The sequence below is a fragment of the Zalophus californianus genome, chromosome 15 (assembly GCF_009762305.2).
Source record: "Zalophus californianus isolate mZalCal1 chromosome 15, mZalCal1.pri.v2, whole genome shotgun sequence".
Classification (NCBI taxonomy): Eukaryota; Metazoa; Chordata; class Mammalia; order Carnivora; family Otariidae; genus Zalophus; species Zalophus californianus.
This window is the reverse complement of record NC_045609.1, coordinates 13,298,129-13,315,884: the sequence shown is the minus strand read 5'-3', so window position 1 is coordinate 13,315,884 and position 17,756 is coordinate 13,298,129. Positions and strand designations below refer to the sequence as shown.

General features: G+C 35.3%; 1 protein-coding gene across 5 annotated transcripts in view; it reads right to left on the bottom strand.

The window, feature by feature from the left end:
• The window catches only part of ARID4B (AT-rich interaction domain 4B), a 139,297-nt gene that overhangs the window by 40,325 nt on the left and 81,216 nt on the right, over positions 1-17,756 (bottom strand). For all 5 annotated transcript variants that reach the window (XR_003519195.1, XM_027590010.1, XM_027590024.1 and 2 more), the window contains exons 9-16: positions 14,666-14,745; positions 12,854-12,930; positions 11,663-11,817; positions 8,659-8,731; positions 6,616-6,710; positions 5,610-5,707; positions 4,244-4,487; positions 3,748-3,923 (exon numbers count right to left, since the gene is read on the bottom strand). Coding sequence is in view for 4 of the 5 variants with exons in the window: in XM_027590010.1 (XP_027445811.1) it covers positions 3,748-3,923; positions 4,244-4,487; positions 5,610-5,707; positions 6,616-6,710; positions 8,659-8,731; positions 11,663-11,817; positions 12,854-12,930; positions 14,666-14,745 (998 nt within the window). In the remaining variant the exon portion in view is untranslated. The remainder of the gene's footprint in view (positions 1-3,747; positions 3,924-4,243; positions 4,488-5,609; positions 5,708-6,615; positions 6,711-8,658; positions 8,732-11,662; positions 11,818-12,853; positions 12,931-14,665; positions 14,746-17,756) is intronic.

Sequence of the window (17,756 nt, the reverse complement as noted above, 5' to 3'; positions counted from 1 at the left end):
TGACAAAAACAAAAATCATTACACCTCAGAGCCATTTTCAGACTAAAAGTTATTTTTATTCAAATATTTCCAGCCTCATGTGGTTTAAAACAAAACTTTTACTAGCCAACAGCTAGTCTTACTGAGTTCTAAAAGGTGCTCCAACCAAAATTTCCAAAGTTATGCTAAATGAAATATTATTTTACCTTTCATAGGAATATCTGACTAATTTCACATCAATAGCCCATCAAGTTTTTTCTTTCTATTCTTCTAAACTCTGCTACAATTTCTGCTTTCTTTACCGTATATTTACTGACAGTCTTCTACCAATTCTCTCAACTTTGAAGTTCCAATGAAATATGTATATAAGGCCAAGTCCAAGTAATATCAAACCAAAAGTCAAATCATTCTAGAAGCAGCACTGCGACCATTTCAATCTTCTCAATATTGTGTACTTTTTAAAACTGAGCATTCGCATTCATTTTATATTAGCCACAAATCTGTATTAAACAAGTTGGAGAAAATCTTCAATTATAAATCTTTCCAAACACTATTATTTTTAAAAAACTTCAAAATGAAATTCAACTGTATTTACTTCTAAGTTTTTATCTGCTGTACAGTATAAAAACTATGTCTATACTTTTTACAACAATTTTTCTCTCAAAAAGAAGCCATCACTTTAGAGCTGACAAATAAAGATCATAAAACAGAACCGCAACACAGCTAAGTATGCTTTAAAAGTTGATTAATACAATATTTATATAAAATGCTTTCTCTACTGATAACTGGTTTTATATTCTTCTGTGCAAACTTTTTAGCAATAACATACTTTATTATCATTCCTAAGTATGCAGTTGTGTAAGCAACAAAAATAATCTATAGTAACATAAGCAACACTATGATGGTTTTTTATTCTCCTACCCCTTTGCTTCTACATAGTGAGCCAGGAGGGATGAAGGGAAACCTAATAGTCTTGTGAAATTAAGTCTAAGTTTACAGAAGTAACAAATGCATCAGTTTTCTCTGAAATACATCACAAAGTCTACAGAATCTCAAGAATTATTTCTATTTTTAAAGACTCATTTATATTCAAATGAATAGGTACTTAAAAATTAAGACCTAAAAATGTATGGTGATTAACAATAAAAAATTAAAAAAAAAATTTAAGACCTAAACAAAACCAGCTATAATCTGAGATAAAAATAGGAACTCTACTATAAAAAATACATTAACATGTCTATAATGAAGAAATAATTATTAGCAAGGCTGAAATATCTAGAAAGTTACCAGAAAGGGTATTATGGATGATAAACTATTATTAACAATTTTAAATAAATAAATGTTTATATATATATATATATATATAAATTAAAATGCTTAAGGCATTTTTGGGGGAGGAAGAATATTACTTGTTTAAATCATAAACTTACAGCTCTGCGTATCAGGGAGAAAAGGAAGTGTATTCTAGTGGCCACAACAAAAGAAGCAATTTACTATGCACTGAAAAGATTTATCATGTACCTCAGAATCATTATATATTGGGAAAAGAGAGATATAGAATAAAACGCCTAAGATTTTTTTAAATGAAGACAAACTCTAAACTAGGTCTTACATTATACAGTGCACTGAGCACAACTGCTAAATGCCAATAATAGCAAGCACAATCTACTTTAAGTGGCAGCCGGGGCAATCTTTAATCTGGAATAAAACCCTAATACTCTGTAATAATAAAGCAATCAAAAATTAAAAATAAAATTTTGCATTGAATATCAACCTCAGACACAAACCAAATGAAGAGCACTTAAGTAATACACTAAAGGATAAAAAAGCAAACAACACAATTACTATCAGCCAAATAAAATATTCTGCTCTTTCCTCTAGTAATTCAGTGGCAAAAATCAGAGGTAAATTCACTAAACAAGATAGAACACAGAACAAAGATACCCTTTGAAAGTATAAAATGCAACCAGCATACAGATTTTAAAAATTAAATTTGTATATATAACTCACTCACACCCGCATGCATGCTGCACCTGCACACATGCACACACACACAGTTACTTATCGTTTAAAGAACTGTATTTTGAGAAACCAAGTGTATCAGTATTTTTCATCTGAATTCACAAAGAAATATCAAACTTTCCCATTTTGACGTCACACTCCTTACAATGGAACAATTTTTTTTAAAACCTATAATTTATTAACACCTACTATGGGCCAGGCACTGAACCTGGCATTTTACCTGAATTAACTTATTTAATCTCCTATACCTAGACTACAAGAGAAGGACATGGAAAGTTCTTGGTAGTAGCTACTTACTTAGAGAAAGTTTACATGCTAGAGAAATACATATGATTCTTTATAATTGTAAAATTTTCTATTGCACTTATCTAATAAAATTCAGAAATCAACCTTGGACATTCCCAACACATAACACTTCTGAAGAACATCTACCAAATTAGGGCAGTCACAGCAGGAAAATTTCAGTTTGTGGTATGATACATTTATAAATATATATGGTAAATTAAAAAGCTATATAGTTAAGGAATTTTTTAAAACCTACAATATATAGTTTACGCTATAAAATCAGCTGAAACACCAACTCGAAAAATTAATTATTAGTAACAAAAATACAGGCTTATCACAGCGCCTCCCACACAGTAGATATTCCAGAAATACATGCAGATATGAAAATCAGATTTTTAGGCAAAAAGCTGAATCCTAAGTTTCTTAAGAGTTGAAATAGTCTCCAGTAGCAGATAGGAGTACTTCAAATATACACGTGCACACAGGACTACAACACCAAGTATAATGAGAAAACACGTATACTGTATTTATCTAAACCCAGGTTTTCCTTCCATGTTTATCTGCATGCTACAGCCAAAATGTGAGAGGACACTAAAATGATCAAGAGATTTTAGGCAAAAAGCTAAGAACTTACTAAGTTTCTTAATAGCTGAGATAATCTCCAATAGCAGTAAGGAGTACTTGATATACACATTTGTACAAAGATATGTAACAAAGTATACTAAACAAACACCTTTCACTATATTCAGGAAGCATATTTTGCTTCCCTTCCCTGCTTGTCTGCACCTGTGGCCAAATTTCAGAAAAATACTAAAATGATCAAAAACATTTGGTTGTACTTATTTAAATGGACCATTAACGATGGAGATGTTTCGGTTGTTTAAATCTCAGAAATAAGACCAGATGCCAAAAATCACCTACAAAATCCAGGGGTTCACTGGCAGTGCATAAATTACATTGCTAAATAAATAAGTTCATTCCAAACTGACCAAAACAAGAAATTGCTACTGTCACATTAAACACAATATAACAATTTTGGCCTTTTGAAAACTAATTATTAGCACTTTTCCATTCTTATTTTTTGCTTAAGAAATCAGTACAACTCTTAAAATCTAGAGCCAACATTCCATCTACAAAACATTACAGAAAGCCATCTTCCCAATTTATATTATCTGGTTATTCAGCAGAGCTTAATGTAGTAAGTACTTTTTCTCTAGCTCAAAATTTCATAAATTTCCATGATGAGAGCAAGAAGAATGGATCAAAAATATGACCTTTTGCTACAAAGTAGCATTAGCAGGGTCTCTGAAGGAGGCAAATGGTACTTACATAATAAACGCAAACCACTCAATAATCCTGTATTTTGTCAAATTTAGATTCAGACATACACACACAAACAAAAAGCAAATTACTAGAATTCACTCAGCCAAAATGCATCTTAACCAAAAACAAATTTCTTACCCAGATTTTGCTTTTTCTTCTTCAGCTTCTACCTTTATGCTGAGGGATTCATCTACCCCAGTTGTCTCCTCGTCTTTATCCTCCAGATTTTCATTTTCTTCTTTTTTTTTCATGTTAACTTCTTTTTCCTGATCAGACTGTGTAGGTATAGAGTCTAATAAATTCTTTTTACTTCCCTAGAAAAAGATCAGAGGAACTAAACCAACAAAAGTATACATCGTCAACTAATTTCATGATCTAATTGTTAGCAAAAGGAAGTGCCAACCAATACTAATATTGAGAAAGGTAGTAGTTATTTTAAGAAACTCCTGCCATTCCTAAAACACTAAGAAAAAATAGCTAACAACTAATTTTAAATACAAAAATAGCACTTAATGAAGAAAACGCACAAAAAATAAAGTATAAGATTTTATGATAAATTAGCTATGAAAACTTTACAGACTAGGTAGAAAATGTACCAAAGAAGGCATAACACTATTAACAGTATCTGATTTACCAGAGAGGGTTTAATATTTTCCTTTCTATCAGTATCATCATCAGTAGGTTTTTCTTCTTTTGGTATTATGTTCTCCTCCTCTTCAATCTTTATTTCTTTGATTTCTGGTTCAATTTCTTCCTTAACTTTTATTTCTTTTACATTTTCACACTCTTTACATGGCTTGTTAACAACTTTCTCTGGCAATGCCATCTGAAATTCAATATTGGCCGACCTACAGTACTCCTCAAAACCATATAAGTATCTGGAAACATGAAGAGAAATTACATTTGGAAAACATTTCAAAATATTGCTGTAGAGTTACGGTTTTTAAAATGAGTTCTTTTAAGTTCTCAGATACTCTCGTTTATTCTAGTTCAGTTCTTCCCAATCTCTTTAACCCAAATAGAAACATTTTTCGAAGAAAAAAAGTCATTAAAAAAACTACACTAGGGGCGCCTGGGTAGTGCCGTCAGTTGAGCATCTGACTCGGTTTTGGCACAGGTCTTGTTCTCAGGGTCCTGAGATCAAGCACTGTGTTGGGCTCCATGCTCAGCACAGTCTTCCTAAGACTCTCTGTTCCTCTCCCTCTGCCCAGCCCCCTGCCTCTCTCTCAAATAAATCTTTTTTTTTTTTAAAGACTTTATTTACTTATTTGACAGAGACACAGCAAGAGAGGGAACACAAGCAGGGGCAGAGGGAGAGGGAGAAGCAGGCTTCCCGCTGAGCAGGGAGCCCGATGTGGGACTCCACCCCAGGACCCCGGACCACGACCCGAGCTGAAGGCAGACGCTTAATGACTGAGCCACCTAGGCGCCCCTCAAATAAATAAATCTTTAAAAAAAAACTACACTAAAAGTGAAAAGATAGTCAGAATGTTAAATAGAGTAATGTAACAACAGTAGTTATTAAAGGTATTAGTATAGTATCAATCTGTTGAGCACTTCTTACATGCCATGCACTAGGCCTCTTCATTCACATGAAATCTCATTGAATCATCAGAGTAATCCAACGAGGCAAGGACTAACATCCCATCTTACAAACGAGGAAACTGAAGCTTAGGAGAATAAAGAAATGGTCCTGGAGGCACAAAAGCTAATAACTGGCAGAACCAGGATTCAACCCTTGACTTTTTAACACTTTGGCATTTTAACCTCTACATAGTACTTTCCAAATTTACTTGGCCACAAAAACTTTCTTCATAGAATATCTCCTTGATCTAGTATTCGTAGAATACACTGTAGAAAATGCTATTATAGAGTGATTAGTCTAGTAAAAATTTCTGATTTCTTCTTAGAAGAAATAATTAGCCTCAGTTATACAGTAAATTCTAACCTGCTTTCCAGATAAAGTAATGAACGTAGGTATATCAAGTACACTGACTTACTTTTTATAAGCACATTTAACGTTGTATCCTGCAGCTGAATTTAAGACGGGGATTCCAAGATCTTGGTAGACTTGTTTCCAAACAGCTCCACTTTCAATCTAACAAAGTAAAATGAAAACTCCCAAAGTAAAAGGTGGGAATATAATAAAATTTTGATTAATGCAGCATATATATGTTTATATGTGTTGGTTCTGGTCTCAAAGGAATGAAAAATAACTAGCTTAATAAATTCTAAATAAAAAATTTGGTATACAACAATATTTTAAAGTAAATTTTAGTATTCTAACAAATCTCAGAATTACAAATGTTGAAATATTAGGCCATTTGATTTTTAAATTAGCTCTAGCGTAGTGCCTAAGAAAATATTCAGGTTTCTAAATCAAAATTTGTAATGAAGAGACACAGATAAAATTCTTTAAGTAATGTATTAGTTCCCATAAAATCTGTAAGCTTAATAAATCAAAGCAGTTCTAAGGATCTTAGTAAAACATTTTATCTACAGAATACATTTTCCCCCCAGAATAATCTTAATTGAATGGACACCATACATCATGGCGACCTTAAGTTAATTTCTTCAGTTCAACGATGATTTTTCTGCATGTTTCTACATACACATATGGGTACGTACACGTGTGTGTGTGTGTGTGTGTGTGTGTGTGTGTGTGTGTGTCAGACACAATGGGAGAGATAAAGGATATAAAGATTAACCCTCAGTCTAGTGGAAAAGAAAGAGAAGGAACTTCTACCAATATGGTTGTGCTGTGACTCAGACATACACAGGTGGTTTATGAAAGTCTGACAAACTTAACAGTAAATCAGAAAGTTCATTTGAAAAAATCTTTAATTGAATTTAAATTTGGTCTAAGGAAGCTACCTGTTTCTAACTTGTGCTTTCCATTTTCTTTTCCTTCTATTCTTAAGTTTTCATTAGTATACAATTCTAGGTAATTTTTAGATAAGAAAACATGTATGAAAAACATGTTTCATTTCTAACTGTAATACTTACATTATCAAATCCTCCAAGCTTGTGTACAAGTCTGAATAACTTAAAGAGATTCAAATTTCGATATCCAAGTACGGGCCGTTTGTTAATAGGTGTGCCTATTAAAGAAAATACAAAATATATTATAACCATGCTACATTTTTTATTTAAAATTACAAAAGATTCAGGTATCACCACTGAATATCTGACTATATATAGTGTAAAGTGTATATATATGAGAAAACAAATCCCTTGTTAATCAAAAACACGATGTCTACTACTTAAGCCCATTTCATTTTTAAAAATTTCTCCTACCCGATTTTCGAAACCTTATATGATTTCATTCCATTTTCATTTCCCTAATGAGCAAAAGAGCTAAGAGCCGATAAACCAAAATAAAATACCAACAGGACAAAATTTTTTTAAATCAAGGAAACAAGGTTTAGTAGAACTGAAGAAAGGGCTAAGATAATTAACGGGCAACTGCTTCACAATGAGAGTGATTTTCATGATACTTTCTTTGTATGTTATTAACTGGCAACTAGTCTAAACAATGATTCCAGGGTAAAACTATATGGTTTTGTTTCTTTCTAAAGGTATTTATTTGAGAGAGTGTGCGGGGCGGGAGGCAGGGGGTTGTCAGGGGCAGAGGGAGAGAGAGAATCCCAAGCACACTCCCCGCTGAGCACAGAGCCCAACATGGGGCTGCATTTCACGACTCATGAGATCATGACCTGAGCCAAAACCAAGAGTCAGAAACTCAATCGACTGAGCCACCCACGCACCCCTAGTTTTGTTTCTTTCTAATGTGGACCATGCAAGGCAAGGACACTAAAACTACCAAACCACTAGAAAGTGGTAGAGGAAATAATGGGATGGAGATGCAACTGTGGCCCTTTTCCTCAAAACAACCTATGACTGGCATGGTCATATTCTGTCACTCTTTCTAATATTAGCTTTTTAAATTTTCTTCTTTTTTATTTATCTTATATAAAAGCCTAAGAAATTGCTTACCTTCTTAGGCCAAGCCTCCTTTCACACAAAGAAATAATACAGAAAGCAAAGACATTTCATATCAAACAATAAGAAGACACCTACATTACAGTAGCCACTATCACTTATGAGAGCAAAAGACAAACCAAGCCACCTTCTACTTAATCGGCAATATAAATGAGGATTTTAAAAAATATTAATTCCCATCCCACAAAGAAAATTATTTCCCAGGGTACGGTGGTACTTCCAAATATTATTCATTCATTTTGTCCTTCTCCTCAAGCTAAAAAGCTTTCTGCCTCTCCCCACTCCCTTTCTAGCATCTTCCCAGGAAAGGAGACACTATACTCTGAAGAGCAGATAAGCAACAGAGTAACGGGGCCATAGTTATTAGAGGACTAGGTCACTACCGTAAATTAAAGGTTAGCACCCATATCCCTTTCCCTCAATCTTTGCATTTCTTTAAAAACATTAGGCAGATTCGAACAGCTAAGCCAAGGCTTACCTTGAGACTCTGTCACCTTTCTCTACATCTAACTCTCTTTGGATGGTTTAATTCTCTGCTTAGTTCTGTGTGGCTGGGTCACAAGAAGACTTATGGCATCTTAGAGTATGATGTCTCCCTCCCTCCCTCTCTCTCTCATTCACATGTACACATACACAAACACACACACGCACAGACACATCCTAGGTATATCAAACAGTGATTCTGGAGAGGGAGGCTTATAACACAGAAGCACCTATGTAGGTGCAAATAAAATGGTACTATGATTCTCATTCTGCTACTGCTCCCTAGTATTAAGCGTTCTTTGGGGACCCATGGATGGGTAGCCAGACCAGGACAGAAATCAGGCCATATGGGTCCATGGCCATAATATCCATCAAAATACTGTCAAAGTCCTCATTCCATTTACTATATGACAGATACGATGCTAGGTGCTGGTGACGCTGGCAATCAAGAAGAGAGCCATGATTACTACATGACATGAAGCTTAATGAACAGAATTCTTAAAGTATTAATTATCTATATGATACATTATAACACTAATCATGAATAAAAAAAAACAAACTCACCTCTATCCTCCATAAATTTGTATAACTGCTGAAGAAAGTTCTCCCTTTCTTCTGGAAATGGTTCTATTTCTTCCTAATTTTGGTCACAGAAGAACAGAGCATTATTTTCCTCAAAGAAGCACTTTAATAATATAAGATTTCCTACCAACAGCAGAGACTAATATTCACTAAAATATTTCAAAGGCTTGTTTTACCAAGTAAAAATTATTTCTTAACACTAAGCTGTTTAAAACCAGGCAAGTCTAGACATTTTATGCTTTCCAAAGGAACATGTCCTAAAAGGTATCTCAATAGTGACAATTCCAAATGTAAATTCTCATATAAGAAATAAGACTTATTAGCAAGATGGCTCATGAGCTTTTTACCATATCAGATATCTGTTCTTTAAATCAGGGCCACAGGCTCAAGAAGACCTACTTTCACTTATATTAAATTGGGTCAGAGTTTAACATCAAAACTGACTCTCCTGTTGCTCCTCCAGAACTATATAGGTGTGGGTCCCCTTAGCTCTAACTGCAAGCATCCTTCATTATATACAGCCCCACTGTACAGCACCTCAAGCTTAGAAAATCAGTAAAGTGGGGAACAAACTTGATCTGCAATACCTGAAGATTCAGACTTAGGGAAATCTTCAAGTAATAAAATAGTTCCCTGATTTATCAATTAACAAGGGAGGGACTAGCTTCTTGCTGCTGTGGCCAGGGGCTGTGGCAGTAGGGAGCTGGTCCTGAAGCGACCTGCAAGGAGCAGGGTAGTAGGTGAGATGGAGGAACTCATCAATTCAGTGACTATCATCCATTCAACAAACCACTTAATGAGCACCAGTTAAGTGTAGGCACTATACTAGGTGCTGAATCAAATAAAAGAAAAATAAGCAATGGAGCCTGCCATTAGAGAACGTGATCAGGAGTAACTGCAGAGAAAGTGATACAAAATCCACATCTTACAGTTACTCTGGCTGAAACAAATGTATCTCTGATGGTAAAACTTAAGAGCATACTTTTCAAATGACAGTCTAAATAACTCTATCATTTTAATTTTAAAAATCATCTGTCTAATGCCACTGTTTTGACATCTACCCCTTTATTTCAAAAGCTAGCAGAGGAAAGGAAGGCAAGTTAAAAACCAGAAACAAAATCCATGTTGATAAACCTTTAGGTCTGCTGGTTGAGCAGAGAAGAATAAATGACAATTATTAATTTGTTTATAAAAAAAAACTGCACTTCTCAATTTAAACATGGTCCACAGAAGCTAGGCTTTGGTAAAGTAATCAGATATAAATCTAAGATATTATCTTAAACGCCCCCTGATACAATCAATACTTGACTTTCATAAACTGCCAAATGTATTCCTGTCACAAAAATCTTTCAGTGAGGTTTGTATTTAACTTAAGAAAATGTCTGAACTAGAAACCAGATTTGCTTTTACAAAAACATTTATAGAACACAAATCTAAGCAACAAAAATTTTAGTAACTAATGTTCATTGACCCTCATTTATATACATGTTATAGCTTCTGACAGACACGATCTAGTAAAGCAGGGTCCTTTACCCTTGAGGAGCTTACAGGGGAGAAAACACAGTAAGTGTGTGGGGGGGGAGGCAGGATAAATAACAAAACATGCACAAGGAACGATATCAGGTTAGATTAGCAAATGGAGTGATTGACTTTCCTTGGGTGAAGGAGGTGATACTTCACAGATGGCTTCCCTCTACAGAGGCGACATGTTAGTAGGGTTCTGAAAACTGAACAGGAGTTTTCCAGGCTAAGTCGGGGAGAACAGTGAAGGGCACTGTAGGAAGAGGTACTGGTATGTGTACAGGTTGAGTAGAAACAAGGTATGCAATTTAATATGGCTGCAGCATCAAGTTCAAAGTGGCAAGGGATGCCAAGAGAAGGGAAACGAAGGTGGGGCTGGACTGTAAAGGAGGGTCTAGAAGTGAAGCTTGACTTTTAGGGTGATTGAGAAGCTATTGGGGAGGTTTTAAGCAAAGGATTGCTTGTTCATTTTGGCATTTTAAAGAGAAAGCAGTGGGGAAGACTAAAGCTGAGAAACTTTTACACTATACACTGTCATCATAAAGCACTATGTCATAAAACATAAACTCTAAAGCAATCGTATTTCATCAACAGTTGTTCATTACAGTTAGATGGCAGAATTTAATAACTTATCTAAAATATTACATATTGACATTAACTTACTAGCTTCCTGAAAACATTCAGTCCAATTTGCTTGATGGTCAAATATACAGCCTTCACTACCTGCACCATTCACCAATAACTTTTAGGAAGTACCATTAACAAGTACAGTGGTGCAATGTCACTAGTAATATCATGGACGGCTTTTTTTGGTACTTATCATTGCTAGACCTAAAGTACCATTTACAGTGAAATCTAAAACTTTATCTCCTTGATCCATATAAATTCACAGATGCTTTATTTATGATCTAATTAGAACTATCCACCCATTTGTATTAGATACAGTTATTTAAGATTCTCTGAATCAAAGAGATATTAATCCTCTTTTGCTGATTATTCTTTTAATAATACTAGAGAGAAGATATGTTTTATACTTCTCTAGGTATTTCAATAAAATATCCAGATGAAAACACTGTAGGAAGTGACGGCTGGCCACACAATGATGAAAAGCATCACTCTGATGAAAGCAGTGCTGAAAGCAGCAGTTTGCTATATTAGGTGGGTATTTCCCTTGTTATCTGATAAACCAAAAGCACGGCAAGATTAAGAAACATTTCTGAGGTTACTGAAATAACTATACTTCATACTTTTAATTTTGCAAGACCATATTTCTATTTTAAATAAGCAAGCAAACTACTCGGTTATGATGGATAGCACAAGCATATCTTTATTATGAACTACTTCTAATGCTAAAAACACTAAAAAATACTAAAAAGCGATTGATGACTTTCTGCCAAATCCTAAGTCACAGAGGAAACCCAACCGTCACTCTGAATTTCAGAAGCCAGCAGCCGTCTGTCCTTACCTCCTCCTCACTGCTGTTATCCTCCTTTTCCTTCTCGTCATCTTCCTCCTCCTCCTCTTCCTCCGCCTCACTGCTAGAACTATCTTCCTTCAGCTCAGTCTTCCAGTTAGCAGGGATAGTTCTACTTTTATGAAACTCAAGGGCCTGATCAAAGGCTGCAGAGAGGACCAAAAACTATGTGAACTGGAAAAATTAAGACAACTGATTTGTCTAATAACATTAAACAAGATAAAAAATTAACTGCTGTGCTAATACCACAGACATTTATCAAGTGTTTGCTGTATGCCAGGCACTGTTCTGTAGCGACTCATTTAAAACCCAGCAGTCCAAAGCACTGGGACCCAATTTATAGATGGCAAACTACTGCTACTAGAAGGTGACTTAGGTTCAAACAAATACAAACGAAAAGAGCAGTTTTCTTCTTTTAAACAAAAATTAAACACGTCTAGGATAAACAACTTTAAGACAGGTAAATTTCTGATCATTGGTCCAACAAATGATGATTAAACAGCATTGTATACCAAGCACAGAGCCACTGTATTGAACACACAATAGCTGAAAATGTACTACAGATATGTTATCTTCATTCCTAATAAAACATGAATTAAAATTATATTAATAATTAGCTTAAACCCAAATTAGCGAGACACAATTATTTTTGTTTTACAATACATAGACATGAACTCTAAGCCACAAATTCTTGGTGATTTTTAACTAGTCTACATAGCATATTATCAGATTTGATGAACCTGGGCAATAAGAAAGGTGTCTACAATGCCAAAAATTAAGTAAGAAAGGCAATTATGGCATATTCCTCAATAAAATATAACTACTGTTACACTATGAGAAATGCCAAATCAAAATTACTTTTGATTCCTGTTTCTACCATCCTCAGGAACTAAATATTTTATTTACTAGGCAAAGCAAGTCCACAATAATTGGCTGATGATCTAGTTCCTTCCCACTCTTAGATTATTGCCCCTGATTGTAAGCTAAAAAAAGAAAAAGCAGCCCTACAATAGCAAAAGACACACAGATTTACAAAAGTGTAATTCACACAGAACCAAATGGAACTTCAAAGACAGAACTTCAAAAATATGTATTTTTTTAAAGAGCAAAAGAAAGTTTGATCTTCAAAAACACTTCAGCAGTTTTTAAATTAACCATAAATTATTCCAAGATTATCCTTACCTTGTTTTAATATAGCATCAGGCTTTGGTGCAGTGTCACTAGTAATTTCATGGACATCCTTTCTTGGCACTGAAGTACTACATTATTTTTTTTTTATTTTTAAAGAAAAAAAAAGCCACAAAAACACAACAGAGATTAAGAGTCCAATTACACACCACAGAAAGATACTGAAAATATGGAAACATTAACATTTACAATGAAAGTGACTGCACAGTGTTGCAATTCCCAAATGAAATGCTAGGCAGGATATTAAAATATGTAATCATCTACAGAACGACCCCTCCTTGAGAGATGTTTTATGAGGTATTCTCAAATATCAAAGAGTCCCTGGCTAAATGCAATAAGGAAAATATTGATCCTGCTATCCAAAATAATAATAAAATGAAAATATTTGGATAGCAGGATCAATCCAATAAAAAAGAAGTCAAATAGTAAGAATTTGCCATTGTCTTGGGATAATCACAAGAGATTACTAAATTTAAGATTGGAAGAAAATGTTGCTTGTTTACAATATAAATGTTCTTCTAATAACTGTTTCTAAACTGGATTCTAGGCTCACAAGCAAACTTCTAATATATAATTTAAGATCCTTCATGGAACTCTACAACCATAGGGAGGGGATAAGATGCAAGCAACTGGGAGAGTTTCTATCATATATATCACATATACCTCCTATTTTACAATAATAAATCATTGTTCTACATCATTCAGCTCTTCTGCGTTTGGCTTACATCAATCAATAAAAGCCTGAAAACTATTCCAAATACATTTTTCAACCTGCCTATTTTTTTAACTTTTTATTTTAAAAATTTCAAATACATACAAAAGGAAATAGAAGAGGGCAATGAACCACCACATACCCATTACCCAACTACAATAATCATGAACTCATAGTCACTGTTTCATTTATATCCCTACACTTCCTTCCACCCCACATGGATTATTTTACAGCAAATCCCAGATACTATATAATTTGATTTTTAATATACTTCATTATGAAGGTTTGAAAGAAGTCTTTTTAAAAATCATAATAAATACCATTACTACACATTTAAAAATTAACAGTGATTTCTTACTATCATCAAACCAGTATTCAATTTCAGTGTTCAAATTTCTGATTATGTCAGTTTTGTTAAAGTGGATTTCACAGATTGTTTTTAAAAATCACTTTTCAGAACCTGAAAACCCAAACACCAATCTTAAAACATGATGATCATTTTAAGGTATAGACACGGAATAAGGCAAAGTATAAAATATATGACTTTTCTAGTCGCACAATTCTAAAAAGCAAAACAAAACAAAAAAAACCCCATAGAAATCCTTAACTCAGTTCCAAAAAAGTTCTATAGGAAAAATCACTTGAACACTTAACATACATTTATAGAAATCCATTTTAACCCTTACAACTGCGGAAGTCAAATGTTATACAACACGCATCAGCATAAGCATTAGACAGAACTAAACTATTAGAGCCCAATTAAACCTTCCAGAAAAAGAAACACATCCATAAATGCAGCAATCAAGTACTATAGTAGATATATCTAAATTTGCCTCAACAAATCACCAGCTACTATACAGGCAAATACTGACAAACGAAGTAATACTGAGAGTCTAGGGAAAAAAACCCAAAATGAACAAGGAAAGCAGACTATAAGACCACTTAAATGATAATGTGAAAAAGATCATACTTTGTTTAAAACATTCTGTATGATGAAAAGTAAAAGCATAAGTCATCAGAAATAACTAATTTATCATTTATCATCCTAACATGGAAAAACAGCATACTTTTCATCCCTAGTGAATCATACTTACAATTTGCCATCTTTGAAAGATCGAACAAGAATATTGTCTTTTTTCACAGCAATTTCATCACTACAATCAGGACAAACCACCTTTAAAAAAAAAGTGTAAAACCATTAGAACTAAAAGCAAAATTTACAGATATTTACATAAATATCAACTATTTAAATCCTTTCAAAAAACAGTTTCAGCTTAAAGTTTAAAAACTAATTTTAGTTTGTAGGGTAAACAGCTACACACATGTGGGAATACACACAAGTAATTTTAAATTTACATCCTCTATCCTTCCAGCTCTCTGGATTCCCCACACTGTTTTTGGCACAGGCTCGTGTTGAAAGCAGAAGCGTGGCCATGCCTAGACTGATGCTGTGGACCAAGTTCTCGTCAGAAACAGAACACCGGCATGAAAGTGGAGGCTGGGGTGGAAATCAGAGGTGAAGCCGGAGCCTGAACAGAGGGTGTGCAGCACGGTTAGGAAAACAGCGGGAACCAAACAGGAGCCAGTATCAGAACCCCAACCAGAGCAGTCTCCAGCTTAAAAAAAGATACAGATGAGGTTCTACTTATTATTTACATTTAAATATGTATAACAGGCACTAAAATTTCTTCATAATACTACCCACTCTAAAAAGTAAACATTTTTAAAAAGACATGGAGGCTGTGTAGGACTGATCACTCCCCAAGAGAGGACACTTAGCTGGAGCCGCCTCAGCTGCTATTTAAAGTGAGGTCAAAGTGGGCCTTCCCAAAGGCTAATGCAAGACACCTATAAATTTTTAGTATTTCAATTCCAAGACAGCCCACTCTGTATACCAAGAACAAGTTAAAAGAACAGTTATATTTCTAAATGAAAAATGAGCTAAGTTAAGTATGACAGGTTTGTCCTAAGGATGGGCTTATTGGCTCTGAAAAATGACATAACGGTACATAAAGGCACGTACTCTCACCACAGGTCAGAAAGGAGCTAGAAACAGGTTAATTCTAATTCAGTCTTTAGGAAGTTAGTTAACATTTTCCATAACTGCAAATGCATTGCACTAAGCATTCTTTAAACGTTGATGGCATTCTGAATGAACTCCCTGATGAAAGTCTTTTATACATTATTAGCATCGAGGGAAACTTCCCTGTCATTTCAAAAAAAGTCTGAAGTAAATACTGAGCATTTGCTCATATACTCATCTTGTGACTCTACAGATACTGACTACCACCTCGAGGTACTGTACTGGCTGCCGGAGAACAAGAGACCAAATCAGTCACCGCCCCTCCCCACATGGAGCCTGCACCCTATAGAAGACAAGCACTAACAAGTAAGCACAGGTGTATTTAACTGCTGCTGTGTTATGTCCTTATCTAGGCAGTCAGGGACCACTTTCCTAAGACCCAACATTTAAGCTCAGCTTTTAAGACTGAGTAGGAAATGGCCTGACAAACAACGTGCCTGAATGCACGTGTGTGTCGTATAAGGGGTGTGCTGCAAGCAATGGAAACAAATAATGGGAAGGGCCAGAAACAGCAAGCACTGGACCGCGCCCCAGACAGCAAAAGGAGGTCAGTGTGGGTAACTTTCTGCCTGGACTGATTGAGATAAGAAGGGTTCAGATTTTTCTGGTCTTTTAGGCCATGTTAATTCTTAGGAATAAAATCTAAAATCTTTAAGGAAAGGCTCTGAAGCAGGGTAATGTTATACTAGATCTGCCTTTTAAAAATTACTTTGAGGTGCGCCTGGGTGGCTCAGTCATTAAGCATCTGCCTTTGGCTCAGGTCATGATCCCAGGGTCCTGGGATCGAGCCCCGCATCGGGCTCCCTGTTCCACGGTAAGCCTGCTTCTCCCTCTCCCACTCCCCCTGCTTGTGTTCCTGCTCTCGCTGTGTCTCTGTCAAATAAATAAATAAAATCTTTAAAAAAAATTAAATTAAAATTACTTTGAAAAAATGAAAATAAAAAAATTAAAATTACTTTGGGGGCGCCTAGCTGGCTCAGTCAGAAGAGCATACGATCCTTGATCTCAGGGTCTTGAATTCAAGCCCCACGTGGGGGGTAGAGATTTTAAATAAATAAAACTTAAAAAAAAAAGAATAAAATAAAATTACTTTGGCTGTTATCAAGAAAATGGGCTAGAGAAGGGCAAGAGTTGAAAGAGATGAAGCCACCACAATCACCCAGGTGAGAGAGGTGGTGGTGACTCAGACGGACAGTGGTGGCAATGGCATATTAAAGAAAAGAGAATATTAGAGGTAATTAGTGAAGTGAAGAGATGAGTGAGCAGAGGATGCTCAGTTTTTTGTCTTGTGCAAATGATGTCATTCACTGTGAGATGAAACACTGGAGGAGGGCCAAGTTTGGGAAGGAGGGAGGAGAGAATACATTTAGTTTTAAACTTATTAAGTGTTGAGATGGCTGAAGGACATCCAAATGGAGATACTAAACAGATACCCAAGTCCGGAGCTCAGAATGGAAGTCTGAACTGTAAGATATAAACTTGGGAGTCAACAGCCTAAATATCAGGGGCTTAAACTTGGGTCTAAAACTATGAACAAAATCTACCTTTCTCTTTTTTTCTCATGGGTTTGGCAGTCCTCCACTCTACCACTGAGCTATCGAAGGACTCACACTTTCTCATGGGTTTCGAAAACTACACGTGTGGTAGCTTAGACCAGTGCTGCTGCTGGTGTGTAAGTGGTTCGCTTTCCATTCTGCCACAGGAATGATAATCCATATTTCATCCTGTTCACTCATGGGTGTGATTTTCTTGGTCCCTAAGGCATTTCAGTTTGTCAACTCTGCAACCGATGCTATAAAAGGGGATGAGATCACCGTAAAGAGAATACAGAGTGATATATTCTGAACCTTGCACAGCAACATTTAAAGGCTGGTTAGAGGAGAAACAGTGAAGGAAAATGAAAAGGAAGACTGCGTGAGTCATGGAAGCTAAGATTTCCTCCTGTTAAAATGGGGTGAATACCCTGTATTTTTCAGTCTCAGGATTCAATGCGAATACTTATGTGACAAGCTTCATACAGTGCCTGGACATGGCAGGTGCTCAATACATGGGGGCTACTTACAGGTCCCAGGAGTACAACTGTTTCCTAACACAGTGATGTT